General features: G+C 42.5%; 1 protein-coding gene across 2 annotated transcripts in view; it reads right to left on the bottom strand.

Annotated features, from left to right (window-relative positions):
* Window positions 1–22,613, bottom strand: part of LIN7A (lin-7 cell polarity scaffold A) — a 49,010-nt gene extending 26,397 nt beyond the window's left edge. For both annotated transcript variants that reach the window (XM_075080722.1, XM_075080721.1), the window contains exons 1-2: window positions 22,111–22,613; window positions 1,771–1,889 (exon numbers count right to left, since the gene is read on the bottom strand). In XM_075080722.1, coding sequence (XP_074936823.1) covers window positions 1,771–1,889; window positions 22,111–22,432 — 441 coding nt within the window. In that variant the 5' untranslated portion in view covers window positions 22,433–22,613. The remainder of the gene's footprint in view (window positions 1–1,770; window positions 1,890–22,110) is intronic.
* Between the last annotated feature and the right edge of the window lie 2,432 nt (window positions 22,614–25,045).

Genomic DNA, 25,045 nt, shown 5'->3' with positions numbered 1-25,045 from the left:
ACTGATATATTAGATGGGTTATATTATATATACCTTATATATTACATATATAAAAAGAAATATATGTTTTTGTTTATGAAGTTAGTAGAACCAGTCTAACTTCTCATTCATCATCACTCCGTTCTTGTGTAATAACTAGCTCCAGGCTTTTTAAAGTGACTATTATTTAGTTGTAAGAATCTAACAGTAATTAGATAGTCTGTCATGTGCAGGTTGTCTTTACAAAACACTCTATAAAGACCTTTTGTGCCACTGAGATGATTTTGTCAAAATCTTCTTTCAGGTCACTGACCTGAGAGTGCATTTGTCTAAGCCATCTTGCTACTTCCTAGGCTCTGTACCTGTTTCAACAAGCTTTGTGTTTGTTTCTGCTAAGACTGTTTTCCAGAGATTAATATAAATTTGGTAAGATTTCACTGATGATGCTGCAAAGATTGAAAATTGCCTTTAACAGTTGGAGTACCAGGCTCTGCTATCTGGAAAAAAAACCCCAAAGCCCTGCAACTTTTCAATGCTCTGTGGTTGATTAAAGAAGCATTTAGTTGGTTAAATGAAAGGACTAGTCAGAATATCAGCATTTCAGGGTACATAGTGCCATTATTTATTGTCATGGAACACTATTCCCTTTAAAAAGCTTTGAAAACTGCCATTTGATTAAGTGGCAGCCTCTCTCTGTTTCTCAGACTGAAGAATATATTCCATAAAACAAAGAGCGTGTTGCATTTTGCTTATTAAACTAATGTCTGTTCCTCTCTTTCTTCCTTCCAGCTACCCAGCAGTCCACTCAATCAATGGGCTGCTGTTGCCTAGTTATCAGGAGTTCAATCCCGCTACCATCGAAGGAACATTAGATTCCCCATTGATTTCAGCGAGGGAGGATTAGTTCCAGGCACAGGATAGATAAACTGAAAGAGAAGTTCTTACAGCTTTTCTGCTGAAAAGATGTTGCCTTCATTAGGGCATTTAGAGCTGCTTCTGTCTGGCAGGCTAACAGCACTCAGTTCAGCTGGTAAGAAGTCTGACACAATGCTGTATTAAATCATAGTTTCTGTTTAAGAAACTTCTAACAGAAATATTTGTAATTTAACTGCTTTAATAAAACCTCTTATACAAGCATGTAGGAAGGGGGGTGCTGCTTCTCTACCTTGCCAGAAGAAAACAACCATCATTTATCTACTGTTGGGCAGAGCTTAGGAAGGCCCTGACCACAGCTGGAAGGGTAATGACCACAGTTCTTAGCAATCTGACAAGGATTTCTGACACGTGCAGCAAGGCCCACTGGGACCTGACCACTGACTTCAACAGCAAGATTCCTGTCGGCTTCAGTTAACTTCAGCGCTTGCACTGTTTGTCTCTCACTGCAATCTGATTTTATCAGCACATCCCTATCACACACCTGAGCTCAAAGGAGAGGCATTTAAGCTTGCACTGACCCAACTTGGCATGTCCCCATATCCCAGCACAGTGCTGTACAGGTTAGCACAGACCCTGAAACAGCATGAGCAGAATACTAAAGGACTAATTAATCACCCTTTCTCCTTAGCAAGGCTAATTGCCTCAGGCTTGATGCCTTGCTGACGCAACTGTTCTGTGCCTGCTTTTCAGTAACTTCAGCATTCTGCACAGTAGCAGGCAGCTACAAACGCATCTCACATCCGTCATCCTTCATACAAGGTACTCCTGCTTCTCCAGCACTGAAAGTCAAATACACTTTTATTTTCAGGAGAGGGATGTTATTCTGAGAAATAAGTAAAAATCTCAATTTCATACCTCTCTGATAGCTGTACAAAACTCACTCTGCAGCACCTTTTTTAGGGACTGTAGCTTGTGTACTGGTACTTCTCCAGATTCTTGCAGTTTTTCCAGTAACTCAATTGCTCTGGCAACATCTGAGTGGGGAAAAAAAGGAATACAGATCAGTATAAACAGTGACTAGTAAGCAACCAGAAGGGGCACACTGATAGTAATTTCAAATTGAAAATCAGTTTTACAACACCTACTGTGTTAATCTTGTGTTACACCAGCCTCAGATAGGCAACAACGCTGCTGTTCAGAGATCCAAATCCCAAAGTACGGACCAACTGTGTATGCACACATACAACAGACACACACAATGAGCTACAGTCTTAGTTGCAAACATTCTTTGGAACGAGGCCACAAGTTCAAAGCAGCTAATCCATATCAGCAGACCTAAAATATTTCTTACTTTCTGCATAAGAGAAAGTAACACAGGAAACAGCATGGGGCCTACTTTCAGAAAGTCTGAAAGAATGAAGCTGAGTCCTATGAAAGCACCCTCAGAATGACAACACCTAAGAAAAATATTTGATCTTTTCTCCTCAGAAATCTAAATCTACATATCAACTACTGATAAAGAAGGTCTTCTAAAGGCAAGTAATAGTCCGCTAGGGAAGAACAGGAAGTCTGCTGCAGAAGAGGAAATGTGTAATGCTCTTGTCTAGGTCTCTACAGATCTCATCTGCCACACAAAACCTGTATGACCACAGAAATACATGGAATAATATTTTTGGTGGCCTGAATTCTCCTTAAGCACCTCGGTATTGTCAAGGGAAAGATCAAAGTGTGTCTGCAGAGCAGTCCAGAGGGCTTAAGTAGGTACCTATAGAGTGGTGAGCGGGAGTCTGGTCCAGCTGAACAGTGCCCATAACCTCACTCTCATAATATTTTTCCTCTTTAACACTAGTTCCTAATTCACAGTTACTACTAAAATACATACATACAAAAAAAAACCCAACCCATGAGATGCTCAACAGTCCTTTACGGCTGGGGACACGGGCACAAGAAATAGTGGTCAGTCTCATGGAGGCTAGCCTAGTCACGCAAGGGACACACTGACTTACACGCAGGAGCAAACTGAGCGATACATATCCTGGCCAGTCTTCAGGATGATAGAGCTTAAATAGAGGGGTTTCTCCTCCTGTGTTGTTTAATGCTACCTTGCAGCTTTTCCTGTAAATTTGCTGGTATAGCTGAACCTGGCAATGCTGTTGTCTTGACTGTGTGGTTGTTCTCACATCTTCTAGCATCTTTTCAATAGCTACCAGAGTCACTACTGGCCAGTTACACCACTCTACTAAAAATAGGTCTGTATCCTAGTGATGAAATGAGTGCATAGTACCAAATGATAAAACAATATTTGAGGCATTTTAATTCTGTGCTTTAACTGCACATAAAATAAATAAACAGCCTCCCCCCAACCACACAACTCCAAAACTGCTACAATGGCTAAAAGCAGCCTTATATAATTCTCCTTTCCGATGACAAAGATGGTACTGTTTGTGACTGGGAGATCATGCTAATTAAAACAGTTCTTACAATCCTTGGCTTGTAGCTGAGCTATACTGACCAGATGTCTTATACAACAAAGACATGAGAAGTTTTCTGGAAATAGAAAAGAGATGGCAGTAGATGAGCTGCAATAGGAATAAAATCATAATCATGTATTTGCATTTATAAGAAAATAATTATTATCCAGCTAGGAAAAGCGAAGGTGACACCTCAAAAAAATCTATAATTTATTTAAAAAGAGGCAGGCAACTGGTCAGAATGGTAGGTTTTGCCACAGTAGATTAACACTCAAATAATTCTAAAGCTTTTTTAAAGGCATCTGCCAAAAGACAGCTCTAAGTATGAGAGGAGACATTGCAGAAAGCATGCAGTGCTACTTTCAGAAGGATGTTTCCACTTACCAGCCTGTAGTTTTCATCGTAGAACAGTCTTGGAGCTCATGAACTTCCAGATGAAACTAACCCTAACCCTGTGTTCAAAGACTGCACCTCTGCATTTGCTCCAAGCAGTACTTCAACTGCTAGTGGGCATCCAGTCCATATTACTTGATCACAGCTATATCTGAAATAACCTCTCTGCCCAGTGCCACCGCTTTCGCTTTTCTGTTCAGCCTGCTTCTCCACTCCACACTATCTGCTGGTATACATAGCCAGTATTCAAAAGAGGTCACCTGGGAGAAAGAGGCCTTGGTGTGATGGGAAACAGAGACAGAAGTTGAAGCTGTATTTGCAAATAAAAAGGGAAGAGATGGTACAGAGGTGTACCAAGAAAGATCCGTCTAAAGCACTTAGTGGAGTGACGATCAGAAAGCTAAGAGGAGATCTAGGAAATAATAAGGCCATGGAAGCTAAGAAAAAAATGAGATTCTAGAAAGAAGAATATGACTGAATGCAGCTAATACATCAAAGAGGATGGTTTTCAGATTTAAGAAGAGGTAAACACACTCTTTAGTGAGAACCATTTCAGTGGAGTGCAAAAGAATGGCAATGCATTAAATAAAATATGATGCAACAGACAAAGATGATTTTTAATATTCTCAGCAATAATAATGTCACAATGATTTTCTAACAAAACTATCGAATCATTTACCTTGGAATTTTTCTTTTAAAGTCTGTATCTGCCACCCAAGACCTGCAGTTAGCACTCCCCAGTTATTAGTGCAGTTGGTGCATACTGGGATGTCAGACCGCAGAAAGCAATTAGATTATTTATTCTGAAGAAGCTTCAACAGCCTACCGTAACAGATCAGATAAGGCCTCTGACATTCATGTGACACATGGTAGATATTCAGATATTCTAAATCAGGCTGGGGTCTTTTCCAGTGCCAGTTCACCTAAGTTTTGAACTGTCTCTCCCTCTCACTAGTTATACTTGCAGGTCAGTGCCACAGATGACAGATTGGTTGCTATTTTGCAGTTGCTTAGAATTTTTATCACCACAACTGAAAATTCTGTGAATCACCCCACATTTCCTATGGTCCTGAACTAAACTATATTCAGTGAAAAAATTTGTACTGATTGAGAAATCTGCTCTGACCCAGAAGGAAGCATAGATAGCTCTAGGTACATTAATCAATCTAATAGAGGTAAGCACAGGTCTAAACATTTCCTTAGGGCACAGACCAGACTCTAGATGATAATTAATCATTTCTAAAGTAATGAGTGTTACAATAGAAGTGATAAATTCATATTCTGACTGAAAAGTCTGGCATGGGTGTCTCATAGGCAAAACTGCACACAAGTTGTCATTTGCCAATGCTAGACTACTTAACTTTGTGATTAAGAAGTGCTTTGGGTAAAGAAAAAGCAGAATATCCCAAGAGCATTCTGATTTTCCACATTTCCGAATTAATCCAACAGGCTAAAATGCATGAATGCTGTTGCACAAGTTCTTGCTTTGATTTATTATTCACCTATCATACCTGTTAACAATAAGCAGTTTTCTTTCTCTTGTCACAATTAGGCCCATAGCTTGCTCAATTTGGCAATGAATTGTGGGATATTGTTCACGGTAGAGAGGATACAGAATAATAAAGAGCTTCATGGGATAAAATTACAGAATGAAAATGAGGCATGTGTTCAAAGAAGTGATGTGACTGGCAATGAGGAAGATTTCAAAGTCACGTTGGAAAAAAAGCATATAGCAAGGAACCCACGCCTGTTGAAGTCAATTAGAGTATTGTCGCATGTTTGAGAAGGACTGGTATTCCTCTGCTGGGATACTTTTCTTGTCCCCAGTTCTCCTTTGATTACAAATATAACTAGCTTTGCTTGTAAATGTTATCACCAAGGAATTATTCTTAAATACCCTTTTCTTACATATTTGTGGAAAGTACAAATTGATGAAAAGACAGAGGGTGTATGAGAGTGTGTGTGTGTGTGTGTGTTTATATAGATAGATGTAAAAAAAAATCCTGGAATTATGTTAAATACCCTTGCAAATACCCTTTATGTAAATAAAACGCCCTTGTTTTTAGTTTCTGATTTTTCCTTCCTTTAAGCAAAAATATTTTTTAAACACAACTTCTAAAAAGGATTGTTTTGTCTACGCTCAAACACTTTCCAAAATATGAACTCCATTATACTAACATTAAACTCATGCTAATGTCATTGAAATCTATCCTTTCCCACATTCATATCCCGTGGAAATTAGTGGGAAATTTGAGTAACAATGTGGGTAGAATTATTCCTCTGTATTCTATGATGCACACACTTTAAAAGGAATATGCACTTATTTCCCCCTTTATATCCAATCCTAAACACGCCTTTTTTTTTTCCCTGACTTCCTCATACATATGCACAATTCCTTTCTCTCCCATTCTGTTTAACATTCACTTCCCTTTTTGTCTTCTCGTCATCATGCTTGCCTACAGCCTTTCGGGAAATAATACTGCTTCAGTGTGGTGGGTCACGTTATCAGTGAAATGGAGAAGGCAGGGGGCTGGGGGTGGGTGGAACGCATTTTATCAAGTGCACTCATCAAAAGAAAAGCATGACTTTCAGAAAAAAAAATCTCAGTTCTAGTGTCCTTTCTGTATTTTCATTTGAATGAATTTCATTTGCATTGCTAGTAGGACACAAGCAGGGGGTTACTATACAAAACTTAAGAAAAGGAGAAATCACTAGAACAGAGAACTAGCAAGATACCATAATGTGACAGAAGGGGAACATTCCCGTGCAATACCAAATTAAGTTGAGTCAGGTATACATAGCCATATAGCACAGTGCAGTTGAAAAAAAAAAAGGTCATCTGGCTTAGTTATCACTTTGTTCTGTTATTTATGATTTTCACTCGTTGATTTTTGTTCAAATAGTAAGCAATGCATGACATAGACTGACCTGTTTAATTTGCTGGATGTTTTGAAAAATAAATGTTACTTCCAAGACTTTGCAATTCAGCGTTTACAACTCAGAAGCAAATTATGAATCCACAGAAAGAATCCTGGCCAGTCTGAACTTGGTGCTTTTTCACATTACTGTTAAAATTGGGTAGACCAGGCTCCAGCATTCTGTGAAAGTTGTCCAGTCTGTGGTTTCTCTCTGGTAGATTTTGTGCAGGGTTTATGTTTTTTTCAATTTAGTCAGACAGGTTAAAAATTATTGGGAAAAAATAGCAAATTATTTTAGCATGCTAAATGCTTCCCATCTAATACCAGAATGACTCTTGAAGAAGAATGTACTTGCACGCTTTCCTACTGCAAAATGTGAAAACTGTTGTATATCTACCGGTGTCCTCTCTTGTGCTAGTCTATGAGTGAGTTAAATACTGGTCTGCAGTCCTTAAAATAAATATATTATCCCCTGACTTAAAAGACTATTAGGCAATTAAATAGCAGCTACAATGCTGTGTAATACTACTTTGGGTTCAAACAGTAACATAGAAACATAGAAAAATAGTACCCTGATAACTACTCTAGAATCATGTTGTTGGGTTGCTCCCAAAGCCAAAATATGGTGATCACTTGTTTATTACCAAGATATAAGAGAACAGGCTTCTCATCTTCTTGAGGTCTTTCTACTGTCTCATTTATGTTAATTCTGGAGACTTTCACTGCATTAGAATGCTAGTTACTAGCAAAAGTAAATGTGCTGCATAAACACATCCCTTTGGTACCTCAGAGGGGTGGAACATCACTACAAATTGACAACAAGGATACTCAGTAAGTCTCTAAAATATTCACTAGCTTCACCATGGCATTACAGAATAATAATCCTGGCAATTTTCAAACTCTCTTCCATCGTGCTTGAAGACCTTTAATCAGTCTGAAGGTGAAGAATTTGCATGATATAACAGGTCCTTATAATTGCAGTAGTTCTTCATTCCTCCAATACTTTCATTCAGGTTTAGTTATTCCTTTAAGCTCAGAAGAATACATCCCTGAATTCCTAATGTTATTCTGTCAACTTTTTATCATAATTCCTGAAGCTTGCATGGGATGCTTTATTAAATTTAGCAATCTTCTCCAAACACTATGAAATGACAGCAGATAATCAATGGCTGGGCAATCAGAATTCCACGGTGATTAGCAAAGTCCATTCATAATTCATAGCCAGTAGCCCTAGTACATCATATTGAACTATTTATGTGACTTCATGGTTAAAGCACCAGCTTTGGAAAATTTTCAGCATGTATCTTTTGAAAATTCTCTGTATTACTAGAGGTCTACTGTCAGTCACTGTGTTGTACAACATGGCAATTCTTACTCTGGTCTCAAACACCAGACTGCCCACTATGCTTCCATTCACCTCTTTGGTTCCTTACTGTCAGCACGGTGCTGTCCTGAAATACAATAGGTTTTCCATTAAGTTAATGTAACTAATCTACTCTGGAGATTTCAGAAAAATTGAGGCAAAGATCAGCCTTTTTTGCCCGCTTAAGTTGGTACATTTGTCTTGCCCAAAGTTTCATGCTGATCAGTAAGCATAAAGGTGTACTTCACCATGGTAAATCAGACTTGATGTGCAGGGAGTGATGAGCTAAGCTGTTAGAATAGAGCAATATTATTCAACACTTTATAGTGTGTATCTGTGAGGTCTATCCAAATTAATTACAACAAGAATAGTAACACCAGTGCTTTCATACTCTAGTTTAGATAATATGGGTAGTAGTTGTAGATATCCTCCAGTGTCACTTTACACTCCTGTGGTTAAACATTACTACGAATGCACAAATAAATATAAAAAAAGCACAACCATACGGAGCGTTCATGATTCCTCTTCTGGTAAGGGTTTCAACTCACTACACTTCTGATGTAGACATCGGCAGCCCAGCGACTCACCCTAGGCTGCTGTTATAGTCAATGAGGAAAAACAGACACTTTGAGGCTACAATTCATCTGACCTATTTTAGACGAGATGAATCATACTCTGGGAGTGCCTGTTCCCTTTGTTGACTATAAAGGGAGACTAGATGATTAGCTCAGATGTAAATGCCTGCATCCTACATATTAGATATCTACATCAGTATGACGAAACCCACTCTTACTGTCCAGATATATAGTGAATGACTCATGCAAATTTATCTCCATGTGGTCCAGGAGATAACTGTACTTCAGAACAGTTACATTTGACAGGAACAGCATCGTTAGCAGGCAGGCCAATGCATTTTTTTATTTAAAGCTTTTAAAAATGCCTTAACCAATTATTTTATGGATTTTTTTCTTCTTAGTGTATGAGAAAAATCAACCATGAAATACGATTGAGTATATCGCTGCCTGTCTCATTTTGCCTGATGTGAGACAACTGCTCCTAATGGCATTAGTGGCATATCCCCGTGGGTTTCTACATACATTCCCCCACTGCCTGGGGCAGGCTCATTTTCTTTGGCTACTCATCAGACCGTGTTTTGGTCTATAAGTTTCTATATGTTTGAGCTGCACCTAGGTTCTGTCCGACTCCAGCTTCTCAGGCACACCACGGGCATCTGAGTTCTCTGCTTCACTCCATTTCTCAGACACAGAGCCTGTGACCCAGCTGTTGCACACCCCAAGGCAGTGTTATATACCATGAGTTTTCCCAGAAGCTTTGGCAGGTACACCTGAATATGACAGCAAAGGTCTGAGATGTTTTGTGAAATAACTTACAGAAAGGACACAGTTTGTTTACAGGGAAAGCAGTGCCACCTGTGATCCAAATACAGACAGCAAACTGTGTGGGGAACCCTCCATCCAGAATTCTCAACACCATAAATGCCCCTCAGGGCTCTCTCCAGCAATTTCAGTCACTTTTGCTGTTTCAGTCATTCTGCCTGAAATACTGAAATACTGCCATTTTGGGCTTACTGCTCCTGAATACTCTGCTTAGCTTTTCCAAATGCAACATTCAAAAGGTTCCCTTAAATGAAAAAATATGCTCCTTTATGTTCTCTGAACCTCACAATGTCTACAAGGTCTGAGCAATCTCTCCCCCCTTCCCACTCTTCTAAGTTTTAACTAGTGATTTCTGTTCTCCTCAGTTAGGGATTTTCATAGCCTTAACCTACCATGAAGGCCCACTGGGAGAACTAGATTGGCTTTACTTTGGTCAATCTTCTTAGCATATTCATTACTATACATAGATCGAGTCAGTCCTCAGTTTTTTCCTTGAAGCCTTCATGTAACTGATGATGTAAATCCCAGGAGCATCTTTGTCAGCAATTTTCAGATTTTATTTGCTTTTCTGTGTGTATGTGCATGAGATTGATCTACAGAGTTCTTAAAACTATTAAGAGTTCATCAGATACTTAGAGAAAGTAGCTTGGGGCTGTCACATTTCCATTGTTGCTTTTTAAAGGAATAACAATAAATCACAAAACAGTAAAGATTGAATTAACAGATAATTCAGGATCATTTCAATTTGATGTTTCACTTTCTTAATTTGAGACCTGAGGAGCAATAGTGCAATTCAGAATTTTTGAAGATGGGCATTTAAAATTAACCTTGAAACCTCATCATTTTTAAACACTGATATAATTTTTATTCTTCAGAATTATTAGTTTCATTGCAATTTCTAAAGCAATCAGGATAAGAAGGTGCATAAATATAAGTTTGAAATTTTTTCACCATATTTTGCCATCGGTGAGAAATCAAGAAATTACGGATACCCTTACATCTGACAGCATGTACTGCTTTTGTATAGAAGGCATTGAATATAGCATCAGTGTGAAAACAAGTTACCAAATCATCTTTTTAAGAGAAAAGATTAAAACATAAAGCTGAAAATGCAAAGAATAGAAGAACATTGAAAACTATGGTATTTTCTAACACAGCACTTAAACCAGAATGTCATGATTTTTCCCATGGATTAGCTGTAGAGAAAAGGGAAGGGAAGATAAAATTCCTTTTTTTAACTTTGTGTATAGTTTTGACTTTATATTGCTTAATCATACCTGCTGTTTGTGATCATAACTATGATTTATAGCTAGCCACTCACAGCTGAATAGAACAGATGAGACATGATTCTGGTCTTTTTTCTTTTTTTTTTGACGAGGGACAGTTGGCTACAAATACGATAAAAGAAAGACAACAGGTTTTTTAAAGTTTATTTTGTATTCATATATATATATATAAAATAAATAGATCATGACAAAGTGACTTGCCTGGTTGACATGGGGCAGGCAGTGGACTTTTTCTACCTGGACTTCTCCAAGGCCTTTGATACGGTCCCCCACAGTCTCCTCCTGGAGAAACTGATGCGTTATGGCCTAGACAAGTGGTCTGTGCAGTGGGTGGGGAACTGGCTGACAGGCCGCACCCAAAGGGTGGTGGTAAATAGCTCTTTCTCAAACTGGCAACCTGTCACATGTGGAGTCCCCCAGGGATCGATATTGGGCTCAATGTTATTCAATATCTTTATAAGTGATCTGGATAACGGCATCAAGTGTAGCCTGATGAAGTTTGCTGATGACACCAAGTTGAGCGGGGAAGTAGACACACCAGAAGGGAGAGCTGCTCTGCAGAAGGGAGGCTGGAAGAGTGGGCCAGCAAGAACCTTATGAAGTTCAACTAGAAGTGTAAGGTCCTGCACCTGGGAAGACATAATCCAGGAGTGCAGTACAGACTGGGATCCACCTGGCTGGAGAGCAGCTCTGTGGAAAGGGACCTGGGGGTCCTGGTGGACAGAAAGCTCAACATGAGTGAACAGTGGGCTGCTGCGGCCAAGAAGGCCAACAGGATGCTGGGTTGCATCAAAAAGGGCATCACCAGCAGAGATAAAGAAGTCATCATCCCGCCCTACTCAGCACTTGTCAGGCCACACCTGGAGTACTGTGTACAGTTCTGGTCCCCGCTCTACAAAAAGGATGTGGACAGGCTGGAAGGGGTCCAGAGAAGGGCCACCAAGATGATCAAAGGACTGGGAAGCCTGCCGTATGAGGATAGGCTGGGAGAACTGGGTTTGTTCAGCCTTGAGAAAAGGAGGCTCAGAGGGGATCTCATCACCATGTACCAGTACTTAAGGGGTAGCTACATAGAAGATGGAGACTCCATTTTTGCAAGGAGTCCCATGGAGAGGACAAGGGGGAATGGACACAAATTGCTCTTGGGGAGATTCCGATTGGACACCAGAGGGAAATTTTTCACACTGAGGACAGTCAACCATTGGAATAATCTCCCCAGGGAAGTGGTTGACTCGGCCACGTTGGACACCTTCAAGAGTCGTCTGGACAGGGTGCTGGGCCATCTTGTTTAGACTCTGCTCTTCCCAGAAAGGTTGGACTAGATGATCCCTGAGGTCCCTTCCAACCTGGGATTCTGTGATTCTGTGATTCAGTATATATTCACTCATTAAATAGACAAATTAACCCTTTTTCCCTGTAGGAAGCAGGATATTTTGTCATTTCAGATGTTATGTTATTTATTTTAATTCTCAGTCTTTCTGCAAGTATTTTTTTTTTTAAAGAGATCTCAGGTGTTTAAAGCAGTTATTTGCCTACACAGGACATGTAAAATGGTGTTCTGTCTAACTTCCTGAAACTATGAAATGACAAAAGAAAATCCTTTGAAGCAAAGCTGTAATTCCATGAGAAGTTCAGTATGGTGAATAGACCTGGCCTTAATGAATTAAGTTCCTACAAGCTGAACTATGTGAAAGCAAGGAAGCTGTCTGCTGCCATAGATATCTTGTAAAGAGATGCCTTGATAACTCTCCACCAGCCTCATCTGTCTCCTGATCACAACATCACTTGATCTTGTAGGATCAGTTCCGCCTCAGCAGACATCACTCACCATACCAGAGTGAAGCCACTTTGAACACTAGACAAAAGCACACTGGACACTTGGCTGAAACTGCAAACCTAAACACTTTAGAGGTTCTGATCCCAGATTAAAAGAAAAAAAGGCTGGTGCATTAACATACCCCAAGGACCCTACTTAACAGAATACTTGCTTTTGTGTTTTAAACCACAGGCATATAGAGAAAAACATTAAAATCAGTGGGGGAATTAAAAATTTTACTAAGCTAGAGAAGCAGAAAACAGAAATAATTACAAGGAATAAGCTTGCCTGAACAAAGAAAAACAGGATGAAAAACAACACACTTTCCTCTTAGCTAAAATCCATTCTCTCCTCCCCTGCCTAAGCAAAAGCAAGTATTTATGCATCCTATGTGCACATCACAAAACAAAAGTGTTGGCCATATGGGCAACCTCATGCCTTTCCCACGCTGATACTTTCAGCGTGTGTTTTTAGTTTGCATCAGCAAGATTTTTGTTGGCAGAGAAGAAGACAGGAAGAGGGGAAAAAAAGGCCCCAACAGGTATCTCGCAAAGGGAGGTAAGGTTAACTTAGGGATGCCAATTCTCCTTCACACCAGGCACGGTGTTTGAGCCAAAGCAGTAACTCTCACTTTCTTCTCTGCTCGTATGTCATTACTAGAGTTTCCTGCTGCCTCTCCTCAATTCTTATCTCCCCAGCTAATCTTAGTCTTAATCTTCTGTTACTAACAGAAAGATGAGAAAGATGGCTGTGGGCAACTGGCAATTGTACATAGTGACAATACAAATTGTCACTTGAAGGCTAGCATCACAATTTTATCTTCTTTTTCTAGGTGGTTTGGAACTCCAGTGAGACAGCAGTGAAAAGATGGCATTTGTGCAATACAACGGATGTGACGCAGTCGTTACATACACATACCTCACATGGCTTTATCTCTAGGCTCAGGTAACAAGAGGAGAGTTAATATTCTCTCTTCAATTTTAGTGGATTTAAGGATATTGCTTTTTGCAGATTGAATCCCTCTGGGAGCTGGCTACATACTAGTCATTTCTCAGGAAAGGAAAAAAAACAGTTCTTTGAAAGTGTGTATGTGAAAAGCTGCAAACAGCAAGAAGAAAGCAATATAAATAAAATCCTTTGTTAATTAATCCCTGCAAAGCTAGGTGGTACAGATGTGCTGCTGGTAGATGTCAACAACTGACCACTCTCAACTTCCAAACTGGAAACAAATATGACCTTAGAAGAAAGCTGTGACTATTTTGAATTGCTGCTGCAAATTACAAAGAAAACTTTGAAACAGAAAACCTGTGTGAGAAACAGAGAGCTCACTGTCACCTTTGCAGTGCTGTTGCTTGGTGTCCTACGTGTTGAACGATACTGAGAATAGAAGCAGGAGAAATGGAACTCATCTCGGTCTGCAGCCTCATTTCACAAGGTATCTACCTAAGATACAGGGAGTGTACTTGGCATACTTTGACATGGTTGCAAAGCAAAATGTGCTGTATAAATTATTAGCAACTCCAGAGCTGTCACTACTGGGTTACAAGACTATCTGGCTACAGCAGGGATCAGACATACAACCACCTCTTTTTCCAAAGACTGCTTCATACATTTTAAAGCCATCATGCCCTCTTCAAGTTTCTCTGGTCTGGCTCTGTATAACAGTGAACAGCTATATTATCCTTTTGCTCCTGTGCCAATTCAGTAAACAGCATTTGACAAGAACACTGCTGCCAAATCTATTGAAAAGTGAAGAGATGATGGTAAATAAATTTCTGAGGGCTAAGATTGCTGCTGATGGCCACGGTCATCCACCTAATCTATTTCAAGTGCATTCTTCCCCGGTGCTTAACTGATTGTAGAGGGATTGATACCTTAAGGTCTAGGAGATTTACCCCTTTTCAGAAAACATGGTTGAAAAAAAAAATTAAAGAGTTAGTGGATGTGAAGGATTAGTGATTAAACAAGGGCTTCTATTGAAAACAACCAGTAAAAATGTAATTTTGGTTTAGAAGAAATAAATTAAGAACCTATTTTGGGCAACACTCTTCCTCACACAATTATCCATGTTTATACAGAAACAATTAAAAACAATGCTTTGATGCTCTATGTATTCATGGATACTTCATTGTTCTATCTTTTAAATAATAAAGAATAATCCTCCTTCAATCTCTTCTGGAAACACAGTTTTCTAATAAAAATTTTTTCTCTCTTTTTTGCAATTATAAGTAGCACTCAAGTAACAACTAATTATGAGAAGCTGTATTCATTTCCTGGTAACTTAGTGGAATTACATTTGGGAAATTTGGGGTTTATTTAACCACTCTGTTTAGGACCCTGGTGAAACACGTTCCAAATACGTACGTATGTATACCTCCCTCTGTATTTAACCTATCTAAGATCTGTGCTTGTGGTTTAAATATTCGGGAAAACATTGTTAGTATGTAAATGTGTATTTCTGAATCAAATCTTCTCATCTGAATAGAGAATTAACAGTTGAATGTTTCTCATTCAGAGGCCGACTCTCCAGCAAATATCTCAAAAGAAGATTAAGCTGACTGAGATTAATTTTGAAAATGCCTGGATTTATACACACATGTACAGTTTACAGCACGTTAGTATTATTTTTAGAATGTAAAAAATGCATCGTGTGAAACAAATTAACTCTGCGTGATCGAAGGCAGACTTACAAATTTACAGTTACGTGCTTCTCAAAACACTACCTACTTGCCTTTGCTTGGTTTCCTCTTAAATCCTCCACTTCACATAATTTGTGCTTCTAATGAGTAACTAAAATCAATAGTTTTACATAACTCATACTTTGAATTTTATTGCATTACCTACAAGAACATTATTTTCTATCTGAATAACAGAGGTCAGCCAAAAGCTTGCATTTATATCTTTCTGCACTTGCATGAGTGTCATCTATGTCAAGGAGAGATGTGCATGTATGTGCCCTGAAACAGGGAACTCAAAGGAGAAATTCGCGCCTGCGCAAAGCTGATGACTTCGGTGATTTGTCACATTTCAAAAAAAAGTTTCCGTCTGATAACATCATCAGAGGGGTCTAACTCAAGTGATAGGATGGAATAAAGCAAATTGCTTGCTTACAATAACATTAAGAGGTTAATCCTTTTTTTTCCTGTAGTTACACAAATATCTCTCAGACATCAGTGTGAAACTGGTTTGTAGGATCCAGCATAGGGATGTTATTTATAAAACAAATCCTTCTTTTTCAACATTATCTGTAGATAGAAAGTATACATTTACTATATACAAAAATAGCATTCCTTGTGTTTTCTAGTCATTAACACTCTTGCAACTTGTTGCAAATGGTGAATCCCGAACCTGCACAGGGGCTTGTCAAAGCCTCCATCCACTCCACCCAGCTGCAGGAGCAGGTCCTCTTTGAAGGATCAGAAGCAGGACACACAGAGGTGAGCTCAGCTTACCGCTTTGCTCTACACAGGATAAGTTCAGATAGACTAAAATGATTACTTCACTGATGCTATGTCTAAAGAATATTTTCAGCCTGACAGAGCAGGAGGAACACAAGGCCTCTGCACAGGCATCGGCTGACCGTAAGTCTGGTTGCTCTCTCGAGTGCCTCACAAACATTTCCAGAGATATGCCTTATTATCAATTGCATGTTTCTGAAGGAAACATGACTGGAAATTTAAGATATTCCGCCCTACACTCCATAAAGGTGACTTCATGTGAAAAGATGCCACGGGTTTTATAGAAGACATTCACACATGTCTAGCTGTCTGATGACTGGCAGTGCCAGGGTCTTGCAGCATCTGCTGGACACTGAAGACGATATGAATTTTCATTCATTTCCACCTGCTGTGCCCTAACAAAACTTAATTTCCACATCACCATGAGTCACTCTGGTCCAGAGGACAGGGCCCTCTCTGGGAGGACAAGAATGGCCAAAGAGGTGTGCTCCCATGGGCGCCCAGCCCACCTCAGGCATGTCCAGCGTGGCACAGAGTTCCTGTGCCATCATCTGCCCCAGCCCCTCTTTAGTTCAGGCCTGGACTGCCAAAGACATTTAAGCTGGATATGTGGATTTAACTTTTCAAACCATGTATTTCTACACTGCTCATGAAAACCAGAGATGACATTTGAGTAGGCTCTTGCTCTTGCTCCAGTTCCAGTGCTGCAGGAGGCACGACTGAACTGCACTTCAACTGCACAGTTCCTCACAGAACATCCCGTCATCACCCAAAAATCAGCAGCTCAATCTGTTTACCTTAATCCACTCCATCATAAAAATACATTTAGAAAAAAAAAATAATTGTTGACACGAATGTAAAAAACACCCCAAACATTTCAGTCTGTGACCAGAATTATCCCTTTTTTTCTGTTCCTACAAACAGGCCTTTTTTTTTTCTTCCCCTAGAGGACCGAATTTGGTTAGTTATATGTCCTTAGTTGGCATACCAAACAGAGAAATGTTAGACTTAAAGCATGTGGCACTTGCAGAATTATTTTTCAATTTTAGCACGCTATGCTGCAGAGCAAGAGAAGACATCCCCGTGACAGACAGGGAGCCAGGCGGGGAGCAGCACATCGCTTAGCACTGCTCCACAGGGCTTCAACCCTTGCGAGAGAGATCTGGCCTTATGCCGCACCTTTGTCAAGGACTGTATTTCACACTATGAATCTGATTTTCTCTTCCTGATAAGTACATTACATATTTCTCCCAAGATAATCTATATTATACTAATACATGCACAGTTTATTGCAACTTATGTTCAGCACAATTTCCGTTATATACATACATGTATATGGGCACAGACTGGGAAAAATCCCCATTTATGTAGGCTATGAGAATGTAATGAGAAGAAAAATGACAAGAAGAGGAGAGGACGAAGGAAGGATGAGTACTCTAGCAAATGACACTGTATATTAATGGTCAGGCGCCATCCAGTACTACATCTGATGGAGTTTGCCTGCCACCTCTAACAGCCAATGGCTATTCCAAGCCCATTTGTATTGTTATTTATCGGCACAGAACATTGTGCTTTATGAAGGATTTTCACGAAGTTTTGGGACATCCACTCCACAAAGTATTTGTTTCAATTCATAAAAAACCAAGAGAGCTCAGTTATGTGTTACAGTTCAACAACAAGAAGTCTCTCTAGTTTCCAAGGATATATTTGAAAGCAAGAGAAATTTAGTTGTCAATAACCAATAGCTATGACCTTGTTATGAAACTTCACAGGGATTAAAATATCAGCACTGTATATTCAGTCTATTCAAATTTCTTCTTTTATCCTCAGTCACATGAAGGAGTGAAACCATCACCAACATGAATAGTAACTATATAAGGAAAAATGTAATAGGACATGGATTATTAACAGAAGACAGTTGAAAGCCCCCCTCCACATGAAAAAGATATTCCCTTGCTCTTAATCATGTGATGGTCTTTGCACAGGCTAATTGTATATAATCTTGAGAGACAAGAAGAACTTTTGAAAAGTGCCCTTTTAAAGCTTCCACTTTTATCGTCCTATGCAGAGAGGGGCAGGGACTGAGGTTTTGCAGCAATCTGAACAGATATACACAGTTTTCTTTCAGGGCAGATTTTCATCTTGGAGGGAAGAACATAAGTAAAATTCTAAGATGAGCTTTATGAAAAACTTGCCAGACATTTAGCAAAATAAAGAAGTTCAGATAAGAGTGAAACATCTATTATGCATAGCTAGAAAGATGTCTGCTTCAATTTGCAGGCCTCTATATGACCACTCCTAAAATGAGTGCCAAGGGAAGCACAGAAATCTATTCCCTCCCAACATATTTCTGGGTATGCAGCGTTACTTGCAGAAAATGCTTCCATCAGACTGTGCTAACGCACCCTTTGAGTGATCCCATCCACAGCAAGCTTCCTTTCATTTCTCATTGCTCACAATGTGTACCTGCAGCACACAGGAACTCACAGGAGGTCCTTGGAGAACTGTGAGGAGGCTAAGCTGGCTGGGAGAGATGACAACGCACTTGGAGAAAAGCAGAACACTGCTGCTGGATGTGCATGCAGCATTTGAGACAACGTCAAGCTGGTGAGACGCCAATGGTCATGGGACAGCAGAACAACACAGGATTAGAGGAGGAAATTGGGTTGCTGAACAGGGAAAATGGATAAGGGTTATGGAAATGCACAGAGCAATGAGGTCAACTGCAGAGGCTTTGAGAAGAGCAAGGCTACAGACAACAGCATGCAAGGGAGGCATGGGGCTCTGGATAGTAAAGGGGAAGGCAGCAACTGCTGGTGATGGGGTAGGCTGAGGCAGCACCAATGCCCTCAGTGACAAAGGACATCAAGAGGAGATGCAAAGGCAGCACTGCCCGTCCCCATGTAGAGAGGGGCAACATGCAAGATGTGACGAGTGGTATGCCAATAGAAATAAATACTGCCGGAAAATGCCAACTAACTGCAACCAGAGCTCTCTGTAACCAAAATCTGTTTCAACCAAGTTGTTACTAAAGACGTACCTCTGGAAGAAGGAAAAAATAATTGTATAGGTGTTTTTATACATTTCCCTTTTGGTTTGGAGTGACCACTTTGGATTTTTTTTAATGGAGGCAAATCAAGCTGGGAAAGTACTTAAACATCCCTAACCTTGAACATAAAACAAAAAAAGTAAAAAGAATCCCAATCTTATTTTTTTTGCTTGTCAAAGGCAGCACTGTAAGTTTCCATCTCAACCTGGAACAACGTACAGTTCCCCATACCTTCAGGGTTTAATCTTTGAGTTGGTCTAAAAACTTCCCCCAGTTAGCTCTCATGGACACCAGGGATTACTGATGGGGTGCTATTGATTCAGGACGTATGACAATTGCAGTAAAGATAGGAAGGGTGCCCTTTTTTATAGAGAAGGCTTACTTGGCTGTTGGAAGATGCCTGGCCGGCAGGCTTTTCCCACTCCCAAAGCTCCCAAACGCTGGGGCCACCCTCCTTAAGCTCCCTAAGCGGTACCCACACATAGCTCCACTGCTTTACATTTCCTCCCTGAAACAGTTGCTGATTCCCTCCCCTCCTCCCAGCAGAGCACCATGCAAAGGTCAGGCAAAAGCCTTTGAGATTAAATTGTAAGTGATTAAAATTTCCATTATTTTGTGAACTTGTTCCACATATTAAAGAGCCCTAATGGAACTTGCTCACATTTGTGCAGGTAGAAAGGCACATGATGACAGGAATTAAGGAAATTAATTCCTGTGCTTTGGACTGAAGTAATCTTCCAGAATGTAATTGGCTTTCAATCATTCACACACAACATGCCCTTCACTTTTCAATGGTAATTCATTTTACCATACAGGTTTTGAATTCCATCTACGTCATGCTTTAAGAAAGCTCCCATCTCTGTACTAGAACACAGTGTATATGTTTTGTCCAGGAGGAGACCATGTCAGAGCATAATTCAGATTTCTGATGTATGCGTCTATACGATGTTTTATTGTTTTGGTAACTCTTAGCAGGGGGAAATGCAGAACACTTCCTGGCCAGAGATCAAGAAGCAGTTCCCTCAGCAATGCAAGGTTATTAATGCCACCTCTCCTGAAATGCTTGCTATTGTCTTGCTGCGCTGAGCTCTCCCTGGGACATGGCAAAGTGGATATGAGTGTACAAGACTTTCCGGGGCTGCGCCTGGATCACCGCAGAGCTGTGCAAAGCATAGTGACAGTAAACATAGCTGCGTCTGCTTTAATAAAAGCAACAGAAATCTGGAAAATTTCACTGTGTAGCACTTTCCTCCTTCCATGGTGTGAAAGAAAGACTACAGAGGAAATATCTGGAAGCACTGGGCTTGGTCTAGTTGCTTCTGGGGTTGCTTCAGCCCACCCTCTTCAGTTGACGTAGCAGCAACATGTTATAGGTGACGAAGTGTATCCCTCTGACGAAATGGCCATCTGCAGGCCAGGTGCGGCATTTAAATCTATCTCTTCTTGTCTGTATTTTCCTTTTGCATGTCACATCCTATCATTCTGTGATGTATCTCCCTCACGCTAATATCAGCCCTGGCTTACAACCAGGGAGACTGTAATGTTGGCACCGCTGCCAAATGGTTAGGCATATCCTGGACACAGACAACAGATGCTTATATTTAAATTGGGACTAATTTGCATTTTTGTGTATTATGGATTTTTTAAAGCTTAGTTTTAGTAATGAAAGGGAATGTGTAATTCCGAAATAGTAATACTTTCATTTGAAAAGCCAGGTTTGCTAATGGATTGCCATCTGTTCAACCCTTTGCCAGGAAATAGATTTGTCCTGCTTACTGAAAACAGCATTAGGGTGAAACTGTAGGTTACACAGTGGATTTCTGAGCAGTTTAATTTAAAGTGCATGCTTGCACTTTGTTATTTCAGTAAAAATAACTTTAGAATCTCCTTTTCTACTAATGCTGGAATTTAAGCCATCCAGCAAACTGTATTTAGAGTACTTTGTGGGCTGTTTTGCTCTCAGCTGGCTTCCAGAAAAGGTGCCTACCTCTCCTTTATCGTTCTGAATCTGAGTTCATCACGTTTCTCTTGCGTAGAATTTACAGCAAGAAGCTTGCTATCCTGCCTCGAAAGCCCATCTTAATCCTCTAGAAAAAAACCACTTAAAAAACCAAGGCTCTGGCCTCAATCATGCTTTCAAGAGCATAAGATATATACGAGCTGAGAGCCTCTCAGAGCCTCTGGATGCAAGTTAGGAAGAAGGATACTCCGGCAATTCAGGATGCTGTATTGGGGCCGTTGGACCTCTCTAACCGATGGAGGCGAATGAGCGAAACAAATCAGAACGGTAAGTTACTCTCTTCTGCAGCCCACAGAAACCTAATAACGTTTCTGCGGAGCCCTGTTAGGGGCACAAATGCACCGCGAGGGAGATGTCCAATTTTGACAGCGTGGAGGCAAAAGCAGAATTTTAACCTAACTTCAAGATTTCAGCACCCTCTTACATCGGCTCGCTAAGGTCACTGACAGTCTCCAGGCTAGCAAACACACCAACCGCTCTCCCTCACCCAGACCCAGCAGCTGTCCACAGGAACAACCAGACGCCCTCTTTTGTAGGGTAACATCATTAAGGCCAGCGAACAGGAGTTGCGGTACCCGGTCCCTTCCCCGCACACGCACACGCCTCCCGCCCCCCAAAACGCCGCATTTCGCCAACAAACTGCCTCCGCGAGATGCCGGCTCCCGACTCGCTGCCCCCCGCCACGGAGCTTCCCACCCGCGGGGGCGGCGGCGTGGGGGCCCCCGGAGCCCCGCGGCGTGGGCGGGCGCCCGCGGGGGAACCCGGCCGGGCGGGGGCGGCGGAGCGGCCCCGAAAAGCGGCCCCCGCGCCCGGCGGAGCGGCGCGGTGCGGAGCGGGACGCCGGCCCCGGAGCCGCCTCCCGCCAGCGGTGCCAGCCCTGCCCCCGCCCCGCCGCCCGGACAAAGTTTTATTTCCTCCGTCTCAGCCCTTCTCCCGCCTCCCACCTGAGCCCCTCCGGGAAGCGCTTCCCGCCGCCCGCCACGCCGGGGCTGCGGGGGAAGAGCCGGCGCTCCGCCGCGGCGGCCCCGGGCAGGGCGCGGGGAGCTGGGGCGGCCGGGGCGGCGGCGGCGGCAGCCGCGCTTACCTCTGTCCAGCGTGAGCGGCTGGACCGCTGTCAGTGTCGCCATGTCTGCGGCGGGGCTGGAGTCCGAGTGACGGGCGGCTCCGGCACCGGCGTGGAGTGCGGGGAAGGGCGGGGAGGAGGCTGGCAAGGAGAGGGGGCGGAGGAGGAGGGTGGCTCCGTGGGAGGAGGAGGAGGAGGAGGAGGAGAAGGAGGAGGAGGAAGAGGAGGAGGAGGCGAGCGGGGCGGAGAGGGCGCCCAGGGGAGGGCGGCTCGCCACGGACGGGGCGCCGCGGTGGTGCGGGCGCAGGGCGGCCCGGCGCGGCCCGGCACGGGCTGCCGGCATCGCTGCGCTGCCGAGGCCGGGCCTGGCGGGAGGCCCCAGCCGCACCGCACTCGCCTCGGGGCCGGGTCCCGGGACCCGCGGGGGCCGGGCCGTGCCGTGCCGGGGGTGAGGGGCGGGTCGCCGCCGGTCCCACCGCCCCGGGGATGCCGCAGCGGTCGGCGGAGAGAGGGAAAGGGTTGAGGGCGGGAAGCTGCGCAGCGCCGCGGGGCGGGGAGGGGGCCGGACCCGGCAGCCCGGCCTCGCCTGGGCCGGGGGCGGCGGGGCGGGACGGGGCGGGGCGGGCCGCCCCTCTGCCGGGGCTGGGGCCTGGACAGCGGCAAGGGAACACGGTGTGTCTGGGTGGGGCACGGCTCCCAGGACGGGCCGCGGGGGACGGAAATCTGCGGGGGAGGCCGTGAGGGGAGATACCTGGTCCCTGTGCAGGGCCCCGGCCGGGGGGACGAGTGTCCCGTGGCGGGCCTTATAGACGGACCGAACTGTTGGCCTCGCCATCAGCCTGGGCATCGCCTCTGTCCGAACTGCCAGGTGCGGCCCGGCCAGGAAACCCGACGTCCTCTCGCAAAGCACACCCAACGCGCCTCCGCAGCGTGGGGCTGAGCCCTCACACCCACGGGGCGGGAGGCTGCTCACGGACGTCTGGCGACCGCCTCTTGCAGATCAGCTGCAGCTTTGTGGGCTTGGAGGCCTTCACAGGAGACCATCCGTGAAGGTGGAGTTTCACACTGGAGCTCCGCGAGGTTTGCTGGCAGCCCTCTGGTTGTCTGCTGCTCGTCTACATGAAGTCAAAGGAACCTGGTCAGCTGTCATCCAAGAATGGTGTGGCAGTGTGGCGGAGTCCCACAGGGTTTCTTCTGCCTTCCCTACAGTGGGCAACTGTGAAGAGGAATGACCAAGCAAAGAATGGCGTCCTCTTTAACTATTGCCATGTGTAGTACCTGTGGTCTTGTGCTTGCCCAGGGAGCACTGGGACAGGGCGGACTGTCATTCCAAAGGGGAAGGTAGCGCTCTTCTCCTTACCCACCGGGATCTGACAAACCACAGGGGACTTGAAAGTACAGCGGTTCAAGGTTGCACATCAATACAAGCTTGCAAGGGTATTTAAGCACTAGTATAGATAATTAGGGAAGCTGTGGAAATTTTGCCATTAAGTGTTTTGAGAGCAGATTAAAAATACATTCGGCCATTTTAAAATTAGAGAAGTTTAAATAATATATATGAACCACCCACTTCTTCTGATAAACTGAATTCAGCACAAATTTCTCTAATTAACAGAAAACAAACAGTAGCCCATTTGGGTATCTTGGCAAGAAAATGTTTCAATTCACTAAAATAATCAAAGTCGAGAAATCAGTTCCTGGCAAGCAGTCAGTTTTCAAAATCAAAATTAACATAAGGATTTTTTTTATAATGCAGATTTTATGTATTTGCGTAGCAGCTGGATTGACGTAAAGTGTAACAGCTCCTCTTATGTAGTCACATCACTGTATATTGGATTCATAGTCCCGAACAGAGAAGAAGTACACGTTTGGAGCTCTCACAACCTAATGTGACAACTCTCAAACTGTTATGGCACTTGAAAAAATATATTGCAGATATAAATGTGTGTTTAAATAATATTAAAAGCAAGGTGCCAAGTTACTTAGCCAACCAAGTTGTTTTCCATATAGGACTTCATAACTCTTCTTTAAACTCCCATCTTGTGAACAGACATTTTGAAGCAAAATACAGTTATAACAGTAACTTTTCTATCAATAAATATGTAGTGTTAATGCCAAATATATAACTTTTTAGAAACCTATAACTTTAGAAAAACCAATGTTTGGGCTTGAGAAGGGTGCCTGTGGAAAGCAATGAGTTTATTCTGGGTTTATCCTTTTTTATCTACTGCTGGTCAGATTTCGTGTCCTCTGCCGCAGGGGCTAACTGACACTTGGATGAGAGACTTGAATGGGAGTATTAGCTGCACTCAAGGAAGATGAACAGCAGCATTTGCTGAAATTAATCCTTTCCTAATCAGCATAGCTGCATAGTTAATGCTCAAGAACATTAAAGACTTGGCTGAGGAATACTTAAAGCAGCTGAACTGGGAAAATTGCAGAGGTTGTCCAGCTGAATTCACTAACTGGAGAAAGGGGGTGGAATGAGGCAGGGAGCTGTGCAGTAGCTCTTGGTTTGCCAGCTCCCAGGAGAAATAGGTGACTCTAAAAGGGAAAGTTAGCAGTCAAAAAGAATAAGTGCCAGCCAGCCTGCCGTCTTGGAAGGTGGATCTTTTTAAACAGAAGCAACTGGTCAGATTCTCAGTCTTCTTGATTCCTTGGGCTGTATTGGAGCTTTTAATTCAATAAAACATGTTTGTTTACTGAACCAATGAAACTAGACTGAAGTAGCATATTTTATATTGTATGGGCTGGAAACTGCTTTACTGACACATCTCTACCATGTAGTCAGTAGGGAGGTGCCAGTAAACAAGGCTGTTGCTAATAAGATGCCTGTAGAATTTTTCTGGCTAAGTTTTTAAACAAAATTGAGTATTTTGTTCAAAGATCTAAAATGTAGATATAAAGGCTTCAGTGGCTATGCTTTTAGATAGCACAGGTTATAAAAAAAAATCAC

The sequence above is a fragment of the Phalacrocorax aristotelis genome, chromosome 1 (assembly GCF_949628215.1).
Source record: "Phalacrocorax aristotelis chromosome 1, bGulAri2.1, whole genome shotgun sequence".
In the NCBI taxonomy this organism is placed as follows: domain Eukaryota; kingdom Metazoa; phylum Chordata; class Aves; order Suliformes; family Phalacrocoracidae; genus Phalacrocorax; species Phalacrocorax aristotelis.
The sequence above is the reverse complement of the archived record's forward strand: the minus strand, read 5'-3'. Positions and strand labels throughout refer to the sequence as shown.